Source organism: Gadus chalcogrammus, chromosome 5 (assembly GCF_026213295.1).
Source record: "Gadus chalcogrammus isolate NIFS_2021 chromosome 5, NIFS_Gcha_1.0, whole genome shotgun sequence".
Classification (NCBI taxonomy): Eukaryota; Metazoa; Chordata; class Actinopteri; order Gadiformes; family Gadidae; genus Gadus; species Gadus chalcogrammus.
The window spans coordinates 5,229,910-5,246,520 of record NC_079416.1 but is presented as its reverse complement, the minus strand read 5'-3'; the positions used below and the strand labels follow the sequence as shown (position 1 = coordinate 5,246,520).

General features: G+C 42.9%; 1 protein-coding gene across 2 annotated transcripts; it reads right to left on the bottom strand.

The window, feature by feature from the left end:
* Positions 1-7,315: 7,315 nt before the first annotated feature.
* On the bottom strand, positions 7,316-12,597 carry LOC130383220 (E3 ubiquitin-protein ligase TRIM35-like). 2 transcript variants are annotated; one of them, XM_056591319.1, is made up of 7 exons: positions 11,690-12,597; positions 11,290-11,385; positions 10,938-11,168; positions 10,627-10,649; positions 10,156-10,274; positions 9,274-9,902; positions 7,316-7,892 (listed from the first exon to the last, which is right to left on the bottom strand). In XM_056591319.1, exons 1-6 carry the CDS (start codon positions 12,305-12,307, stop codon positions 9,319-9,321), a joined length of 1,671 nt encoding a protein of 556 aa, XP_056447294.1. In that variant the 5' UTR covers positions 12,308-12,597; the 3' UTR covers positions 7,316-7,892; positions 9,274-9,318. The 2 variants fall into 2 exon arrangements, with proteins under 2 accessions (XP_056447294.1, XP_056447293.1); XM_056591318.1 differs by lacking the exon at positions 7,316-7,892 and having other exon boundaries at positions 8,494-9,902; positions 11,690-12,596.
* Between the last annotated feature and the right edge of the window lie 4,014 nt (positions 12,598-16,611).

Here is a 16,611-nt window from a genome sequence, read left to right as displayed (position 1 = left end):
TTAATGAGCCAATTAACCGTGGTTGTGTATATGCACGTCCATGCGCTCAACCTCCAGATGGCGAGATGGGCTTTTATCCGACTCTACATACTGTGAATTACTGTCAATGGAACAAAGATGGAATCGTTTTCTCCTGCAGTGTAGCAACGGCGTGTACAAAAAATGTATATACATGGGGGGGGGGGGAAACGCTACACACATACATGTTGCTTACCTGTAGATCCGATCTGGTAAACCGCGCACTATGATCAAAAGAACAAGCACTTTGCCCTCTTTAAATCGATGTCATGGTGCTGATTTTAGACTGCGCAGGGATTATATTTACACATGAATAGAAACCTGTGAGTGGACAGAATCTCAAGTTTGAGTGGGCGCCCGAATAGTGTTCTCCAGCCCTGCCTCTGAGGGCATTGATTCAGCACTGCTGACAGCATGAGTCAACATTACTACAAAATAAAAGCACTCAATGCATGAGTGAGTGAGAATGTTTGCCTACACAAGCAGCAGCAACCTCACCACACACACACACACACGCACACACACGCACACACACACACACACACACACACACACACACACACACACACACACACACACACACACACACACACACACACACACACACACACACACACACACACACACACACACACACGCACACACACACACACACACATAGACAGTGCACACCTTAATAAGCGTACACTGACTGCACAGACACAGACACAATACAACTTTCTGAAAATCCATTATGTCTTATTTTGTCGTTCCGGATTGTTCTAATGATTTAATTCAATCATCATTCACTTTTATAGTAACACATTAAGAATAGATGGATGATTGCATTCTAGTTGTGGTGGGGGTGACTGTAGTTATTGGCACTGTTAGAGCTTCCTCACTCTCTGCAATCCCCCCCACCCCATCCACACACACACACACACACACCTCCTTAAGACAGACGGCGGTAGATGAATATTTTAAATGGCACAAGCCGGAGTATCTATCATCAGAATGGTGCCATTCCCACGCTTACAGCCACCCCCCTTTAGGGAAGAAACACTATAGAGAACACAGTTGAGGTCATAAGAAAAACACGTCCTATACGAAGACTCACCTGTCATCAGTTCTGACCTACTCATGTATTCTACTCTTTTTGTGTTTCAATGGGTCAGTGTGCCCTCGTAAACAACCACGCAAACTGGTGTTTTAGTTTGACCAGGAATTGATCAATTGAGAGAGAGAGAACACATGAGAGAGAGAGAGAGAGAGAGAGGGAAAGAGTCAAAGAGAAAGAGCGTGCGCTGGATAGATAGAGATCCAACAACAGTGACTGCGAATGCTGGGACTGGGGTCAGAATAATTCTCGTTGGCATTCTTCAGATGTCTTCCCTGCATTGGCTAGCCATGACATCATGGCTGGTGTCCAGTGCTCAGAGTCCGCTGGATCATGCTGAGGCCACGCCAGTGGTCATCTGCTCTTCCAGAACACACAACCAAACAACCCGAGCAGCTGGCCAACAGTTTACGCATAATTTGGAAATGGTTTGTAAAATCAACTTATCTATTCCAGGGAGCTTTGTTGGAGCCCCCATCCACATTTTATTTTTTCTCAGAGGGTTAATGGTTTCCATACTGTATAAATGGCACTGGAGGAGGCTGAACCTATGGAGGAGGAGGAATAGTGGAGGAACCCTCGTCATGAACAATGTTATGCTGCCATTGTTAACCTCAGCTAGTGGTTTTAAGGCACTTTGCTTGGACTTTGCAGCAATAAATACTTACTGCTGCAGTACTCAATGCTGTACTTATTGTAAGTTGCTTTGGATAAAAGTGTCTGCTAAATGCCCGAAATGTAAATCACTGCATAAGAGATGCATGACTTCTCCAAACAGGTGCCTAACTGAAAGGAACATTAGAAACACAAGGCTCAGTTTGTTGTTTAGCGTCCTAGACAGGGTCAATTGGGCCGTGCTTGACACATTTGGACAATACCAAACAGGTACAGTAGCTGCTGTTGAGTTGTTAGAGACCACCACAGGTTCTGAGAAGATAATAGGATATAAAGAAATAACAGTTTTGTTCCTTTGAATATTAATCAAACTATTGACCTTTTTGTGTGAAAAATAACCGGGTTAGAACCAGTTCAAAGAACTGGTCCTGAAAAATATGGCATGTTTTTATACTGCCATTTTGTAGTTCGGTGTACTCTTACTATAAAAACTTCCTTGAACCTGAGGTTTCACACACAGACAAACTAACACATATACAAACAAACACATGGACACACACATAGAGCACAAACATGAAAGACACAAATTAAAAGCCGTCATCAGATAATGACTTTCAGTGGTGTTCTCGACTGAGAAAAATGCTTAAAATGGTCCTCAAAAGGCACAATCCCTTTCACAACCTCATTGTTTCTTGTCCACGCAGACTTCCTGTGAGCCATTACATTACATCATTATAATTACAAAGGCCGGTCCTCTTAGCCTCCAGAGAAGAAACATCCGGGGGTCAAAGTGATAATGCTCCTGGCGATCTTCGTGGAACACTGCAAACATAACCAAAGAATAAATGTAGCGTGACTCTTTCACAAATTAGTTGCCAAAACTTCACACTGTCTGATTCACACAACGGCATCGCAAAAAAAATAAAGAGGAAAGAAAAAAAGGTTGCGCACACATGGCAGAGATATGTGATCACCTCTTCTAATAGGCACCCCGTGGTGTATCCCAACAATAATTTGGTTGGGAGTTACTGCAATATATTAATGAAGCTGATTCCTTGTTTGAAGTGTTTAAATGTGGAGTCTACGTGGGCACATCAAACCCATGGTTGTGGTTTTACCGCTGTGAGTGAATGCCTCCGGCTGCTGGTTCCTACTGGCATGCGGCTTTGAAGAGCAACATCAGAAAAGTAAGAGAAAACAACGGGAAAGGATATCAACTCAAATGGAGAAATTTTCCGGCCTTCTGAGAACGGGCCCTTGTAAAGTTGATAGATTAAAAGGTCCAAATGTAGAAACACAATGCAGCAATGACATTGTTTTGTTTAACTCAGACCTGGGCATTGTGATGGTCACGTGTGGTCCCGCAGGTCACATGTTGTGTGATGGCCAGTTCTGATTGACCCGCAAGTTCCAAAACAAGCAAAATAGATTGTTGGTTTTTAATTTTCCCAGTAATTTTCAACAGTTCAAATGGGATTTTAATGTGAAAACTATAAATAGAACACAGCATCAAAGCGAAGTAAATTGGATCCGGTAGCCAGCTAAAATGAGCAGTAAAAAGCGCCATAGGTCAAATTGATTTCTGAGTATTTTGGGATGTTTGGAAGCACCTGTTCATGTCCAGTGTACTTGCTACAGGTACACATAGGTATCAAACATGTTCTAACGGTGTATGTTGTTTACATGGGGAATTACATTTAAAGATTTATCTGACACAATTTGTTGTCACTTTTATTTACAAATGCTTAATAAGAGTTAAAGTGATACATTTTCTATAAACCAATCGACTGGTTAAGACAAGACATTTACTTGGCTCTCAAAGGCATTTTGAATTGTGTCTCCTCCAAGGAGAAATAATGGCCCACCCCTAGTTTAAATTATCAACAAAAATTCTTTGCTCAGCTTTTTAGAGTATCCCTATGGTGGTTTCTTCTTTATTCATGAGATAAGACATTATCAATGTTGTTGACATATATTTTGTCATGTAAGTTTGTTATTTTGTTCTAATATAACTTGTGTTATGCCATTATGCATTTGAGTACCTCTCATGAAGAAATTGTCAAACCTTGGATTTTGATTCCTACATGCGCTCTGTCCTGCTTTCTTGTTTTGTAACCTGTTTGTTCAAATAAATTAATCCAATACCGATTGTACGTATGTGTGATCTTTGCTTTGGATAACAGATTTAACGAGCGAAATGTCATTAACATTACGTATTTCTTTCAGAGTTAGGTGCGAAAGGACAAATAAATATAAACAAAGAAAAACAAACGTCTACCCCAATTAAGTGCATTACTATGTTCAAAACAATGAAACATGGCAATACATTCTCACGAACCGCACGATGAGAACATTGTCCTAGATTATGCAGGGCACGTCAGTAGACTCAACATGATCCGTTGTCTCCAGGCAAAACAACGTTCCATTGTTTGATCGCCACCGTATTCACAATCATATTACCATTTCTAGATCCACCGTAGGGTAAATCATTGAACAGGGCTAAGATCATGGAAATAACGCTTCTCTGGGTTAATGACAAATGCACCCCCATGGCCCGGAGGTCTACAATCAGGCGAACCGACGAAGGGGGTCACGTTAACACCGCCGTATGACATCACGCTAAATTGAGCTACAGCAAAAGCAAATAAACAGGTGCTGAGGTGGAGATAAAAGGCCCTCTTGGAAACAAACAGCAGCAGGACCACAAGCTGGGTGTTCAGGGTCTGCGCGGTTGAGGCATGACTTCATACGGGTTCCAGGAGTTGCTTGCTGAGCTGGTGTGCCACAGACTCATCGTCGTAAACACAGTACACAGGGCTTCAATTATAGGTGAGGTTGACAGGCCTCGTGTGTAACCGTTGTGTGGATGATTATTTCTACAATGTTGAGGGCAGCTATCTGTCCATGATGTCAACAAGCAAAAGGAGGGCACTTTTTTTAAAGGCTAAATAAGAAAAGGTTGACTTTTCCCCCCCACTGGTTTATTGTGTACTTAACAGGTCTAGCTATGCTACATTAAAATGCCAAGGCTCTGAGTTAAGCAGAGAGGCCGAGCAACCACAGACGAGAGGTATATATGTAAGGTTTATACGCTTTTTAAGTATTAAAATGCAAGCATGTATTGATCATGCACCTACTTAAATATCAAATGTAACCTGGGCTTAATCGTGTTAGACTTTTAAACACGTGGCAGAAAATGAACTGTATCAAGACGATACAGTGGGATATACACACTAGAATAGATGGTTTATTTGAGATGCTTTCTCCGGACACGCAGGCTCCATTCAAACTCAAATAAGATTTGATCAGCTGCAGCCCGAGTATTCACTTTGTTTTTTTATGCTTTATTATTTACAATCTTTAGCAACAAAGAATCTTTTCAGATAGGGCTTCATATCTAGATTATACAACCGTTTTAGATAGAAAACCTAGAACTAGAATATATTCACACAAAAGGAATAATGCACTCACAACCTTCTCACAACCACCATATTAACACATGGTGTACGAGAGATCCTCATTTTGTGTGTGCATGCACATGCAAGTTTCATATGCGTACTCCATCCCGATCCCTGAGATGTCTTTTGATGAAGTTTAACAATAGAAATGCAAGCTACAATCATAAGAAAAGTTGGCACGTGTGACAATTCCTCAGGTGAATGAATTTCAAGAGAGAATCCAAACCCTTGTGTAAACAGCTTTCTGTTAGACGCTGCACAGTGGACAGGTCCTACTATATGGAAAATATCATGGTATTACGGTAAGAAGGGACATTGGCAATACTTTTTTTGCAATTATGATCATAAGGATGATTATGACACCTTGGATCAATTGTAGATGAGGATGGTCAAACATCGATATGCGTAAACGCAAGGAAGCTTTGGTGGTGCATCTTGATGGTTGTGCATGTGTTATTAATGAGGCTAGACCAGCACATGTTCAGGTGCAGCCTACTTACCCCCACTCAACCCCCCACTCAACTGCAATACATCGTTTGGTACAGCCTCCACATTATTAAAGGTGGTCCTAGTCTATCATCTGTTTGCAGCACTCGTATGATCATAACCAAGCTTCAACTAAATTAAATGCAGAGGCATGCCCCCCCGCAGCTCTCCCTGGTCGTAAAGCATTCTTATTGACATGCGCGCAGCGGGGCCTCGAAAACAGATGCGGGTCGTAAAAGTGTTTCACAAAGGCGGCGTTGGCCGGTGCTTCTTTAATTTGAATGTTGCACCTGCTAGCCTCCTAGCATAATCTGATCCCCCCTTCAGCGCTCTGGGAGAGGGCTCCTGGTGTTTTAACACCTTCTGGGAGTCCCACGTGCGCACTCCGACACTGGCCTCGAAGTTTGGCCCCGCTTTGATAGACTTTCAATAAACTTTCTGAGCTTTGTCATCCATTTAACATGGAGGCAGTGCCAGTGCCAGTGCCAGTTCCTCGCTTGTTGGAGAAGTGGGGGGCTGCTTGTACAAACTAGTAGCTTTGAATGGGTACCTGCCAAGCACAACTGCCCATCAGGCCATCAGAATGCCCCCTCGCTGCTCTTCCTCCCATCAAGCTTGCCCTCATTTTGTTCACTAAGAGGCCATGGGGGGGTGCTCAGAGCTCGGAGAAGACATGGTGGGGGTGTGGGGTGTGGTGGCGGTGTAAGGATTTAATCATAATTATTATCGTGGAAACGACTACCTCAAGGCTGTTGTTGGTTGCACATTCGACCACCCCCTACACCTGTTTTTCCCAAAGTAAACAATGCTGCTCCTATTTTATGAGTCTGACTCATAGCTTACTTGTAAAGCCGTGTGCACTGTGCACTTTCATCAATAAGTACACCAGGGGCCATTTGGGATAATGCGAAAGCAGTTGTAGTCATGTATTTGTAAACACTTAAGAATGTGGCAGGGTAATCTTACTGACACCAACCACCATAAAGTATAGCCTTGTCAGAATGGCCATAAAAACAAAAGCACATGGGCAAATAGTATTCATTATTTTTCATCTGATCTTACAGGCTAACATAACATACAACAACAATTTTGTCGTTGCTTATGGTCTCTTTTGGATTAACCCAAATTCTGTCTCCCTTTAAGGTGTCCACAATTAACATTAACACTGACACACAATCATGGCACACAAATACACACCCCATGGCACTGACATCCTGTCATATAAAGGCTATATTAAATGTAATTCAATTAATTCTGAATGTATTATTCGATTTTTTATTTTATAAATCATCATCAGGCAATCATATAATTTCCTATTTCATGTTATATGATACATACATATATATTGTAACTAAGTATAATCAGATGACTATACCATAAACGGGCCACTCGGCATTGCTGCACATAATTTGACTTAAAAACACCGGTTTAAAACACAGAATTCCACTAGAAAAATATCCCATATCATGCTTTTTTTTTTTTAGGGTCTCGGGGGGAGGTAGCGGACCCAAAAGCACGACACGGGGTAGGCACGACAAGATTGACGGTACAGAGGAATTTATTGAGAATCCGGGGCGCTGGAGAATGGGGGGAATCCGGAACAGGTCAAGCTAAGTCCTGACTGAGGAGCATGGAACTGGGGAACAAGGAAGCACGGGTTAGGTTGGTGGGACAGGATCATTCTTACAAGTAGGATTAAACTGATGGGGCCAAGAAGCTATATGAACTGTTCAGTCTATTACGATCTGGCGATGATTGTCCGGGGCTGATACTGGGAGCTGATGAGGATTGCGGGCAGGTGTGTGGGAGATGAATGGATGAGACTGGCCCCCACTAGGTGGCAGAAGTGGACGGTTTGTCAGTAATAATTGCATTTGGGGGAACTACTAAAATAGGGTTACATCTGTATAATAAATACCCCGTATTATTCGAACACTGTTAATTTTTGCAAAACCAATTTCAGCGTCTTTCAAAAACGGTCTGATTTGTATTATGTCGCTTTAAGTATTGGGCGAATGCTTTGCACGTGTGTCAGCAAATCCACATCCCCGAGAAGTTGTAAACATTTCGGGTAGCTGGGAGGCAGGACTTCTTCACTTCAACACCGCCCACTGCACAGTCTGACGCAAGTTCAAGCTGATTCACGCACTTTTTGAGGAGCGGGTTTTCTAGCTTGGTTGACGTACAACAGGACAGGTATATGTACATCATCTAACAGTCTGAAACAAAGGGAAAATACGACAATTTATTATATCATCCCTTTAAATAAATAGAAAGACGATGGCCATTGAAATTGAAACTGCGGTCCGGAAACTGCAGCCTCTTGTATTGCAAATATGGGACATTTGCTCCAAAGCCTTTTGTACACGAGACTTTCCACTTACACTTTCTACCTTTTTTGATCTGACACTAATTATCAATGTAATTATTGTTGTTTTCAATATTTTAATTATTATCAACACTATTCTTGTTATTGGATATTCAATGGATTCTGCTGTCTCTGAATAATTCAGCCCACATGAGATGGTTTGAAAAATTAAGACAATTGCAGTCATCGGATAAATGTGTCTATTATCGATGCCAATACAAACCACTACACGAAAGCAGTAGGGGGTCCACTCTGGTTTTGTGTTGAGTAACTGTTGCTTTCTCTATTTTAGGAAGAAGGTCGATGGCATTGGTGTGGTGTTGGTTGTGTATTTGTAGAGCAATGTGTTTACATAGTAAAGCCAGATCATATGATACTCACTCGGAGAGACTGCGCAAGAGTGAACAGTGTTTCCCGTCAGCATGGCGAGACCCAAAGAGATGGAGTCGATGGAGGTGGAAAACTATTTAATTGCTATGCACCCACAGTGTAAACCCAGCAGAATTAGACTGATAAACATACTGACCACAAACAGAATTATCATTGTAAATTCACAACATGCTGTAATCTAGGGCCAAAGAAGGCCCTAGATTACAGAGAAGGGCAAAAGTCGTCAAAAGAAAGTCGGTGTGTAGGCCTCTTTTAAGGACTTTTTATAACAATATTGTTGCATCTGTAATTTGTTATGCTGTAAACCGCTGTTTCCATGTGTAATTAAGTATTTATTATGTAGTGTAGGACCTCTTAGCCTAATTTATTTTGAAAACCCCAGGGGTGTACATTTATGCCCTTTTGGCATGACATTGTAATCACTGTGTGATTTTTTATTTTATTTGATGTATGTATGCATGTATTGCTGTATTTCTATGCAGCAATACTTTCTATATTCCATGGGCTGCTGTAACAAGTGAATTTTCATGCATGGGATGAAATAAAGTTCTTATCTTAATCTACACAGACACAAGGTTAAAAGTCTGTAAGTGTGAAACAACCGTATATATCGTTTTTTTAAAGCTAACTACCTATTAAATTCATATTTAAATGTGTACCTTTCTAAAATATTGGCCAATGTACATACTTTTATTCAATCCAAATAACCTTAACCACTAAATGGGATTTATATTGTGGTATTCACACTTTCATAACCATATTTGTTGACCGTCAAGACACAAAGCCTCTGAGGAACACTTGAATGGTTAATTCCTGAAGAGAAACCCTGTTGGTGTGTTTACCCAGTGTACTCTGGACATCAACGACAGCCTTCTGAACAGGACGTCTTAGTCTGCGATCACTGTCACCTTCCTGGCATTGATACGCAGCGGATGTTTGGCACACGTGGTGGAGAGGTAGGGCCGTAGCGGGCCGCTCCACTGCTGCTTGAAGCGGTGAATCAGGCTGTTGTCCGCTGCATCCGACAGCGTCAGACAACCCCTCTCCCAGTCCAGCTGAACCGTCACTCGACGGGGCCTTCGTCTCAGCCCGATCGGTCCGCCACCATGGCTGGGAAAGGCACGATAATGGCCATCGGAGAGGGAGAGCACCCAGCGTTCACTGACGCCGAGGCCGGCCACACTGTCCTCCCCACCTGGCTCCAATCCTCCTGACCAGGAGTCCTTCCTGCGGCTGATGTTCTCTCTGGCTACTCCCAGGGACCAGCAGGTGTTGTCGCCCACCTCAACCTCCCAGCTGTGTCTCCCGGCCTCAAAGGCCTCGGAGCCCAGGACGGCCCTCGGCCCCACGAATCTCTCCCGGTTGGCCGGAACTGGAAGCGTGTGAGTCTCCTCGCAGGCACACACGCTGGCCAGGTCTGGGGAAATGCTCAGCCAGGCAGAGGCTGTGTTGGGGTCAAGAGTCACTGGGACTAGTGCAGAAACATAGACGTGGGGTAAAGAGTGAATCAACTGTTCAACTTTAAGCCCCATCCCTGGTGAAACACAGGCAGCTCTATTAGCATTTTGATTAGTCTGTTTTTTGCCTGTGCTAGTCTTCAAAGTGTTGTTGAATTATATAACTCTCTAAACCTGGTAAAAAGTGAGATAATCAAGATTAATGTAAAAATACATTTGTATTACAAATCCCTTTTTTCATGAACTCCCGTTTTTTCATGAACTCACCATATTCAAAGGTGTCCAGCATCTTTTCCCAGACATGGAAGCGAAGACAACCCTGGTGGTTGGCCACATCCAGCAGCGATCCTAACTCCTCTTCTGGCTCAGCTATTCTGTACCCAGCCCTACAGTAAGGAACCCCCACATAAAAATCATTTTAATTCAAGGGTTTATGATCTACGTGGAGTAAAACAAATAAAAGAATGCTAGTTTTCAAAGTGTTTACAATGTTATTTAATATGAATACAAAAGCGGACGATTCAGATCGGTTAATAAATGTAAACGTTATGGTGCTTTTTATCCAGAAAAACACGCCTCCCCTGTTGAATTGTATTAGTTACAGTCTTGTTGAAGTAGCACAGCAATGGGTTTAAACAATCAATACAGCATCTATGTATAAATGTCGATTGGTTTAGGCATTCCATTGTGAGATGGAAATGCCTGCGACCTTCATGATAAACATGTCAGGGAACATACCTTTCAGAAGCCCTCTTGTAGTTCTGTTGTGAGACAGTAAAGACATTGAAATTGAGTTAGGGTCGTAAAGTGTTTGCAGCAACGACATAGACGTTTCAGTTTTAGGTGAGTTTAATCCTGAATTCATTGAAACATATCTGAATCTGAACAGGGGGAAGGTACAGGCTCACGATCACCATTTAAAATATAAAAACGAATCAGAACTTTACTACTATTTTAGGACACTGGAGCCCATGGGTACATTTGAGAGAGTCTGGGGTTGAACGGGCTGTCATTTTTCTGTCTCCATGACCAAAGGATTAGCAGCTAACCTTCAGGAAGACATGGTTTTCCAACACCATGGCCTCCTCCGTCTGTTGCATTGCGTCTTTCAGTTCGTCGATGCCGTCTGTAAGTTTCTCCATCTTCTCAGCAATCCGCAGACTCTTCTCCTCCTCTTCCCTCCTCAGGGATGTCATGGCAGCTGCCTCTCTGTCCCGCAAGAACTGGTGCATCTTCTCAAACTCCTCCCGCAGCACTTGTGACGTGCGCACTAACTGGTTCTGAGGTCAGGATGTGAGGCCTTCGGTTAAGATATATTTAAGATGTGTATGTTTTAAAATATGTGTGTGTCTGTGCATGTAACAGTGTCTCCATAACAACAGATACTATGTGAGTAAGTACCTTGACATAATTAGCAGTGTCCTGACAGGAATCCCTAATGGACTTCAGAGTCTCCCGCTGCTCTCTTAGGGATTGAAGAGAAGATTGCAACTCGCTCTGAAATTAAAATAAGGACACTCAAATCGAAGTTGAAGGATGTCACACAAATCGCAAACTCCAAAAAATGAACAGTTGTGTACGGCGAATGTTTTGAAGTTGCTTTACTTCTGAAGCAACTTCAAAAGATGTTATATGAAGTGAAAGTAATCTATTTTCAAAAAATAAATTCCTGAAATGGTCAATTCAATTACTGATCCTGCTCTAACAAATTGAAGCTATAAATGGCACGGACCAATTGATCATCAATGTTTACTGCTTTGCGACTAAATCCTAGTGTTTGGTTCCATCCTCTGTTCCTCACCTTGCAAGCCCTGACGGCCTCCTGTAAGGAGCAGCAGTGGTGGTGGTCGTGTTCCTCCTCAACACACTCCTCACAGAGTGGCTCCTCTTCCTCCAAGCAGAACATGGTGCAAGGCTGGCCGTGCCGTGAGCAGAGTTCCTCCACACCGGCCCTACCTGAGTCCCCTGCTTCCACAGCGGCCTTCTTCCCATCTCCTCCTCCCTCCGGGGGCCTCCTGGACTGGCCCTGGAACAGGACCTCCAGCAGGGTGTGAAGGACCGAGTCCATCAGCTGGGTCCCGTAGCAAACGGTGCAGCAGCCGGGGCCCATCTCCCCCCGGCCCCCGCCGCTGAGCTGGACGCAAGCTGTGCAGAGCCTGTGCCCACAGGGAAGCACCAGGGCACCCATGGCCTGGCATCCTGGACACTCTGAGCCGGAGTCCTCTTCAGGAGACCCAGGAGCCTCTGTGCTTTGAGGACCAGGGGGCTGGGCCTGACCTTCCTGGCAGTTAACGACTTGACGGTCCGGGACAGCTTCTAGAACCGCGCTGCCCTCTTCAGCCGGAGAAGGTTGTTTATCCGCTTGTGTCCGCAACCCCCTCTCCCCTGGATCACCATCACTGGCGCCTCTCTCTGCCATCCGAACGCTCAGCAGATTTAGTACTCTGACAGTATTGGTCTTCACTTTTTCTTCAGTCAGTTCTATCTAATTTGATGGTTTACATGTATGCCCCTGTCAACGTCACCTATATGTAGCAGTCTGCCTTTGGAGGGAGAAGCCAAAGGGCCAATAGAAATATGATATGATATCTGTCCCAACAGATTGAGACTATGCACACAAGCTCCTCCCACTCTCAAATCCAGCTTTGCATGTTAGCATGTTTGAATAAAAGTAAGAAATGTGTACTGCTATGCTATACATATATGCATATTCAAATATATGCATTCACTTTTGTAATGCAAAAACAATTTTTTCATTGCGTTGACTTGTTGTTGACAAACACCGGTGCCACCAGTATCTCTGATCTATTTTCAGCTTTTGGACGTTTACCAGATGGATCATTTCCACTAAAGGCAAGGCCTTAAAATGTACCTTCAGTCGGTTATTTCAAATAATGTTAGCACCATCTGCTGGTCACAGACCATATTTCAGACTTGCCGTTTAATAAAAAAAAAAAAATTACAGTTCATATTTCAACTTAAATGGATATGTTGAAAAAGATGCCTGAAGCCAATTGATTGTTTGAATGTGAATCCTACTAGAGAACAAAAAGGAATTAAAAAATCAATCAAAAAAACAAAGACAGAAGCATTCCTGTAGTACGTGATTTTTGTGCTGTTTTACTTTTGTGTCATTATACTATGAAAATATTAAAAATAATTTGCTCGGTTTGCCATGTTAAATATTTGTCTTTATTTTATATAATCACTTGTACGATTATGCCTTAAAAAGACATGACAATTGCATAGGCCTATATATAAATGATATAATATTCAGCGTGCGTGTGTGATATTCAGTAATGTGTTTGTGTGTGTGTGTTTACGTGTATGGGTGTGTGTGTTTGTGTGTATGTCTTCGTGTATGTGTTGATGATAATAAACCTAATGCTAAAAAATACTATAAAAAGCCAAAATTGCATTTATGCAAATGCAAGAAGGTATTATAAGTGATATTGTGTGTGTGTGTGTGTGTGTGCGTGCGTGCGTACGTGCGTGTGTGTGTGTGTGTGTGTCTGCAGACTCCCCGATTCTCCAGTCATCTATGAGGCCCAAATCCATCACGGAGGCCTGTCAATTCTTCAAGGTAAATCTCACCCTGTTCAATTCCCTCCCATCAGATAGAAGGTTGAGGGCCATCAAAACAAAAAACACCCCGCTTCCTCAGCAGCACATTCGGCAGAACCCTTACATTTCTTATCAACTTTACATCGCTGCAGCATATCATGAACTCTAGTGGCTTTGTATAACATCCACTACTTTTTACTGTTTTTATATACTGTTGGTTTTTCTTAAAGGCTACTTTATAACTATACAATGCATTTATTTATTGGACTCTATGCGGATTTGCACATCACTTGCACTCATAAGCATCTGTCACCTTAACCAGATATCTGACACTTAGCCTGGTCTGACAACCAGGTTTAAATAGGCTATATGTCTTTGGTGTAGGGATTTCCTTTTTTATCTGCCTTTATCTGTTGTATCAAGTGGTATCCCTGGTACACTCTAAAGGTGCGGCCACACCAGACGCGTATCTCGCGTATAAAATCGCCATTTTTTCCATAGGGAACAGTTGGTTTATGCGCGTATGAGACGCGTACACGCGTTAAGGTGCGGCCACACCAGACGCGTATCTCGCGTAATTTTTACGCGAGATACGCGTGTAAAATGTTGCTTGACCATTTTGTGTCAAAAATGGTCACATACGCGCAATACGCGCCATACGCGCCTACGTCACTCGCCTAGATGAGTCCATGTCCATGCAAGTGAACGGAGCGTTCCCTCTTCGTCATAACTATCAAACCAAACATCCTTCACATTCACCGAGCAAACATTACGAAAGTAAAATGCACATTTCTCGCTAAAAATGTTTCCATAAACGCATTTAATGGCGTAACTATGTTACTATTTCCACCCAGAATAAAGAAAGTTGTCGGCCGTGGCTGTGTGTGTCTGTGTGTGTGTCTTGCCCCAGGATGAGGCTCCCCACGGTTGGGTGTGTGTGTGTGTGTGTGTGTGTTGTAGGAAACTCAAACGCCGCCGTGTTTGGGTGATAGAGTTTAGATCGGGTTAGATTAAATAATCTTGGATATAAATAACAATAATCGGGTTAAATAACTTCACATGGTGTGTCTGGTGTGTTTCCAGCATTCGTAGTGTTGATCAGCAGATATATAGTCCGCCAAGACGTTGAGGTTGCTTAGTAACCAGAGACTCTGTCCATGCAAGTGAACGGAGCGTTCCCTCTTCGTCATAACTATCAAACCAAACATCCTTCACATTCACCGAGCGAACATTATGAAAGTAAAATGCACATTTCTCGCTAGAAATGTTTCCATAAAAGCATTTAATGGCGTAACTATGTTACTATTTCCACACAGAATAAAGAAAGATGTCGGCCGTATGCTTCTGTCCAAGCTCACTACTCTCTGCCAATGACGTCGGGTCAAACTCAACGCTGATTGGGCAACGCGGCTAATCGTCATGCGTATCATGCGTATTGAGCGTAAAAAGTTCAATTTTTTGAACTCTTGAAATGTACGCGATATACGCGCGTATAGCGCGTATTGCGCGTAAATATACGCGCCACATACGCGCTATACGCGCGTAAAATGTTGCTTATACGCGTGAAACGCGTAATACGCGCGTAAACCAATGGTTCCCTATGGAAAAAATGGCGATTTTATACGCGAAGTACGCGAGATACGCGTCTGGTGTGGCCGCACCTTTACACGCGTAAAAGCAACTACGCGCGTATATTTACGCGCGTAAAGCGCGTATATCGCGTATATCGCGTACATTTCTTTTTACGCTCATACGCATGACGATTAGCCGCGTTGCCCAATCAGCGTTGAGCTTGACCCGACGTCACTGGCAGAGAGTAGTGAGCTTGGACAGAAGCATACGGCCGACATCTTTCTTTATTCTGTGTGGAAATAGTAACATAGTTACGCCATTAACTGCTTTTATTGAAACATTTCTAGTGAGAAATGTGCATTTTACTTTCATAATGTTCGCTCGGTGAATGTGAAGGATGTTTGGTTTGATAGTTATGACAAAGAGGGAACGCTCCGTTCACTTGCATGGACAGAGTCTCTGCTTAAGTAACCTCAACGTCTTGGCGGACTATATATCTGCTGATCAACACTACGGATGCTGGAAACACACCAGACACACCATGTGAAGTTATTTAACCCGATTATTGTTATTTATATCCGAGATTATTTAATCTAACCCGATCTAAACTCTATCACCCAAACACGGCGGCGTTTGGGTTTCCTACCTCGGACTCCAGCGCAGCCACGGCCGACAACTTTCTTTATTCTGGGTGGAAATAGTAACATAGTTACGCCATTAAATGCTTTTATGGAAACATTTTTAGCGAGAAATGTGCATTTTAATTTCATAATGTTCGCTCGGTGAATGTGAAGGATGTTTGGTTTGATAGTTATGACGAAGAGGGAACGCGCCGTTCACTTGCATGGACAGAGTCTCTGGTTAAGCAACCTCAACGTCTTGGCGGACTATATATCTGCTGATCAACACTACGAATGCTGGAAACACACCAGACACACCATGTGAAGTTATTTAACCCGATTATTGTTATATATATCCGAGATTATTTAATCTAACCCGATCTAAACTCTATCACCCAAACACGGCGGCGTTTGGGTTTCCTACCTCGGACTCCAGCGCAGCCACGGCCGACAACTTTCTTTATTCTGGGTGGAAATAGTAACATCGTTACGCCATTAAATGCGTTTATGGAAACATTTTTAGCGAGAAATGTGCATTTTACTTTCGTAATGTTCGCTCTGTGAATGTGAAGGATGTTTGGTTTGATAGTTATGACGAAGAGGGAACGCTCCGTTCACTTGCATGGACATGGACTCATCTAGGCGAGTGACGTAGGCGCGTATGGCGCGTATGGCGCGTATGCGACCATTTTTGACACAAAATGGTCAAGCAACATTTTACACGCGTATCTCGCGTAAAAATTACGCGAGATACGCGTCTGATGTGGCCGCACCTTAAGAAATGCTGGGTTAATATATCAACCCAACCGCTGGGTTGACACTGCTGGGTCATTTTATTGGGTTACTTTTACTTATGTAGGGTAACTAAGGCTAAGTTTACATGATGACGGTCTGAACAGAAGACGCAAAAGTGGCGTTGTGTCTTCACTTTTTTTTCAAGAAAAGACTTTTCTAGACTTTTTATTGA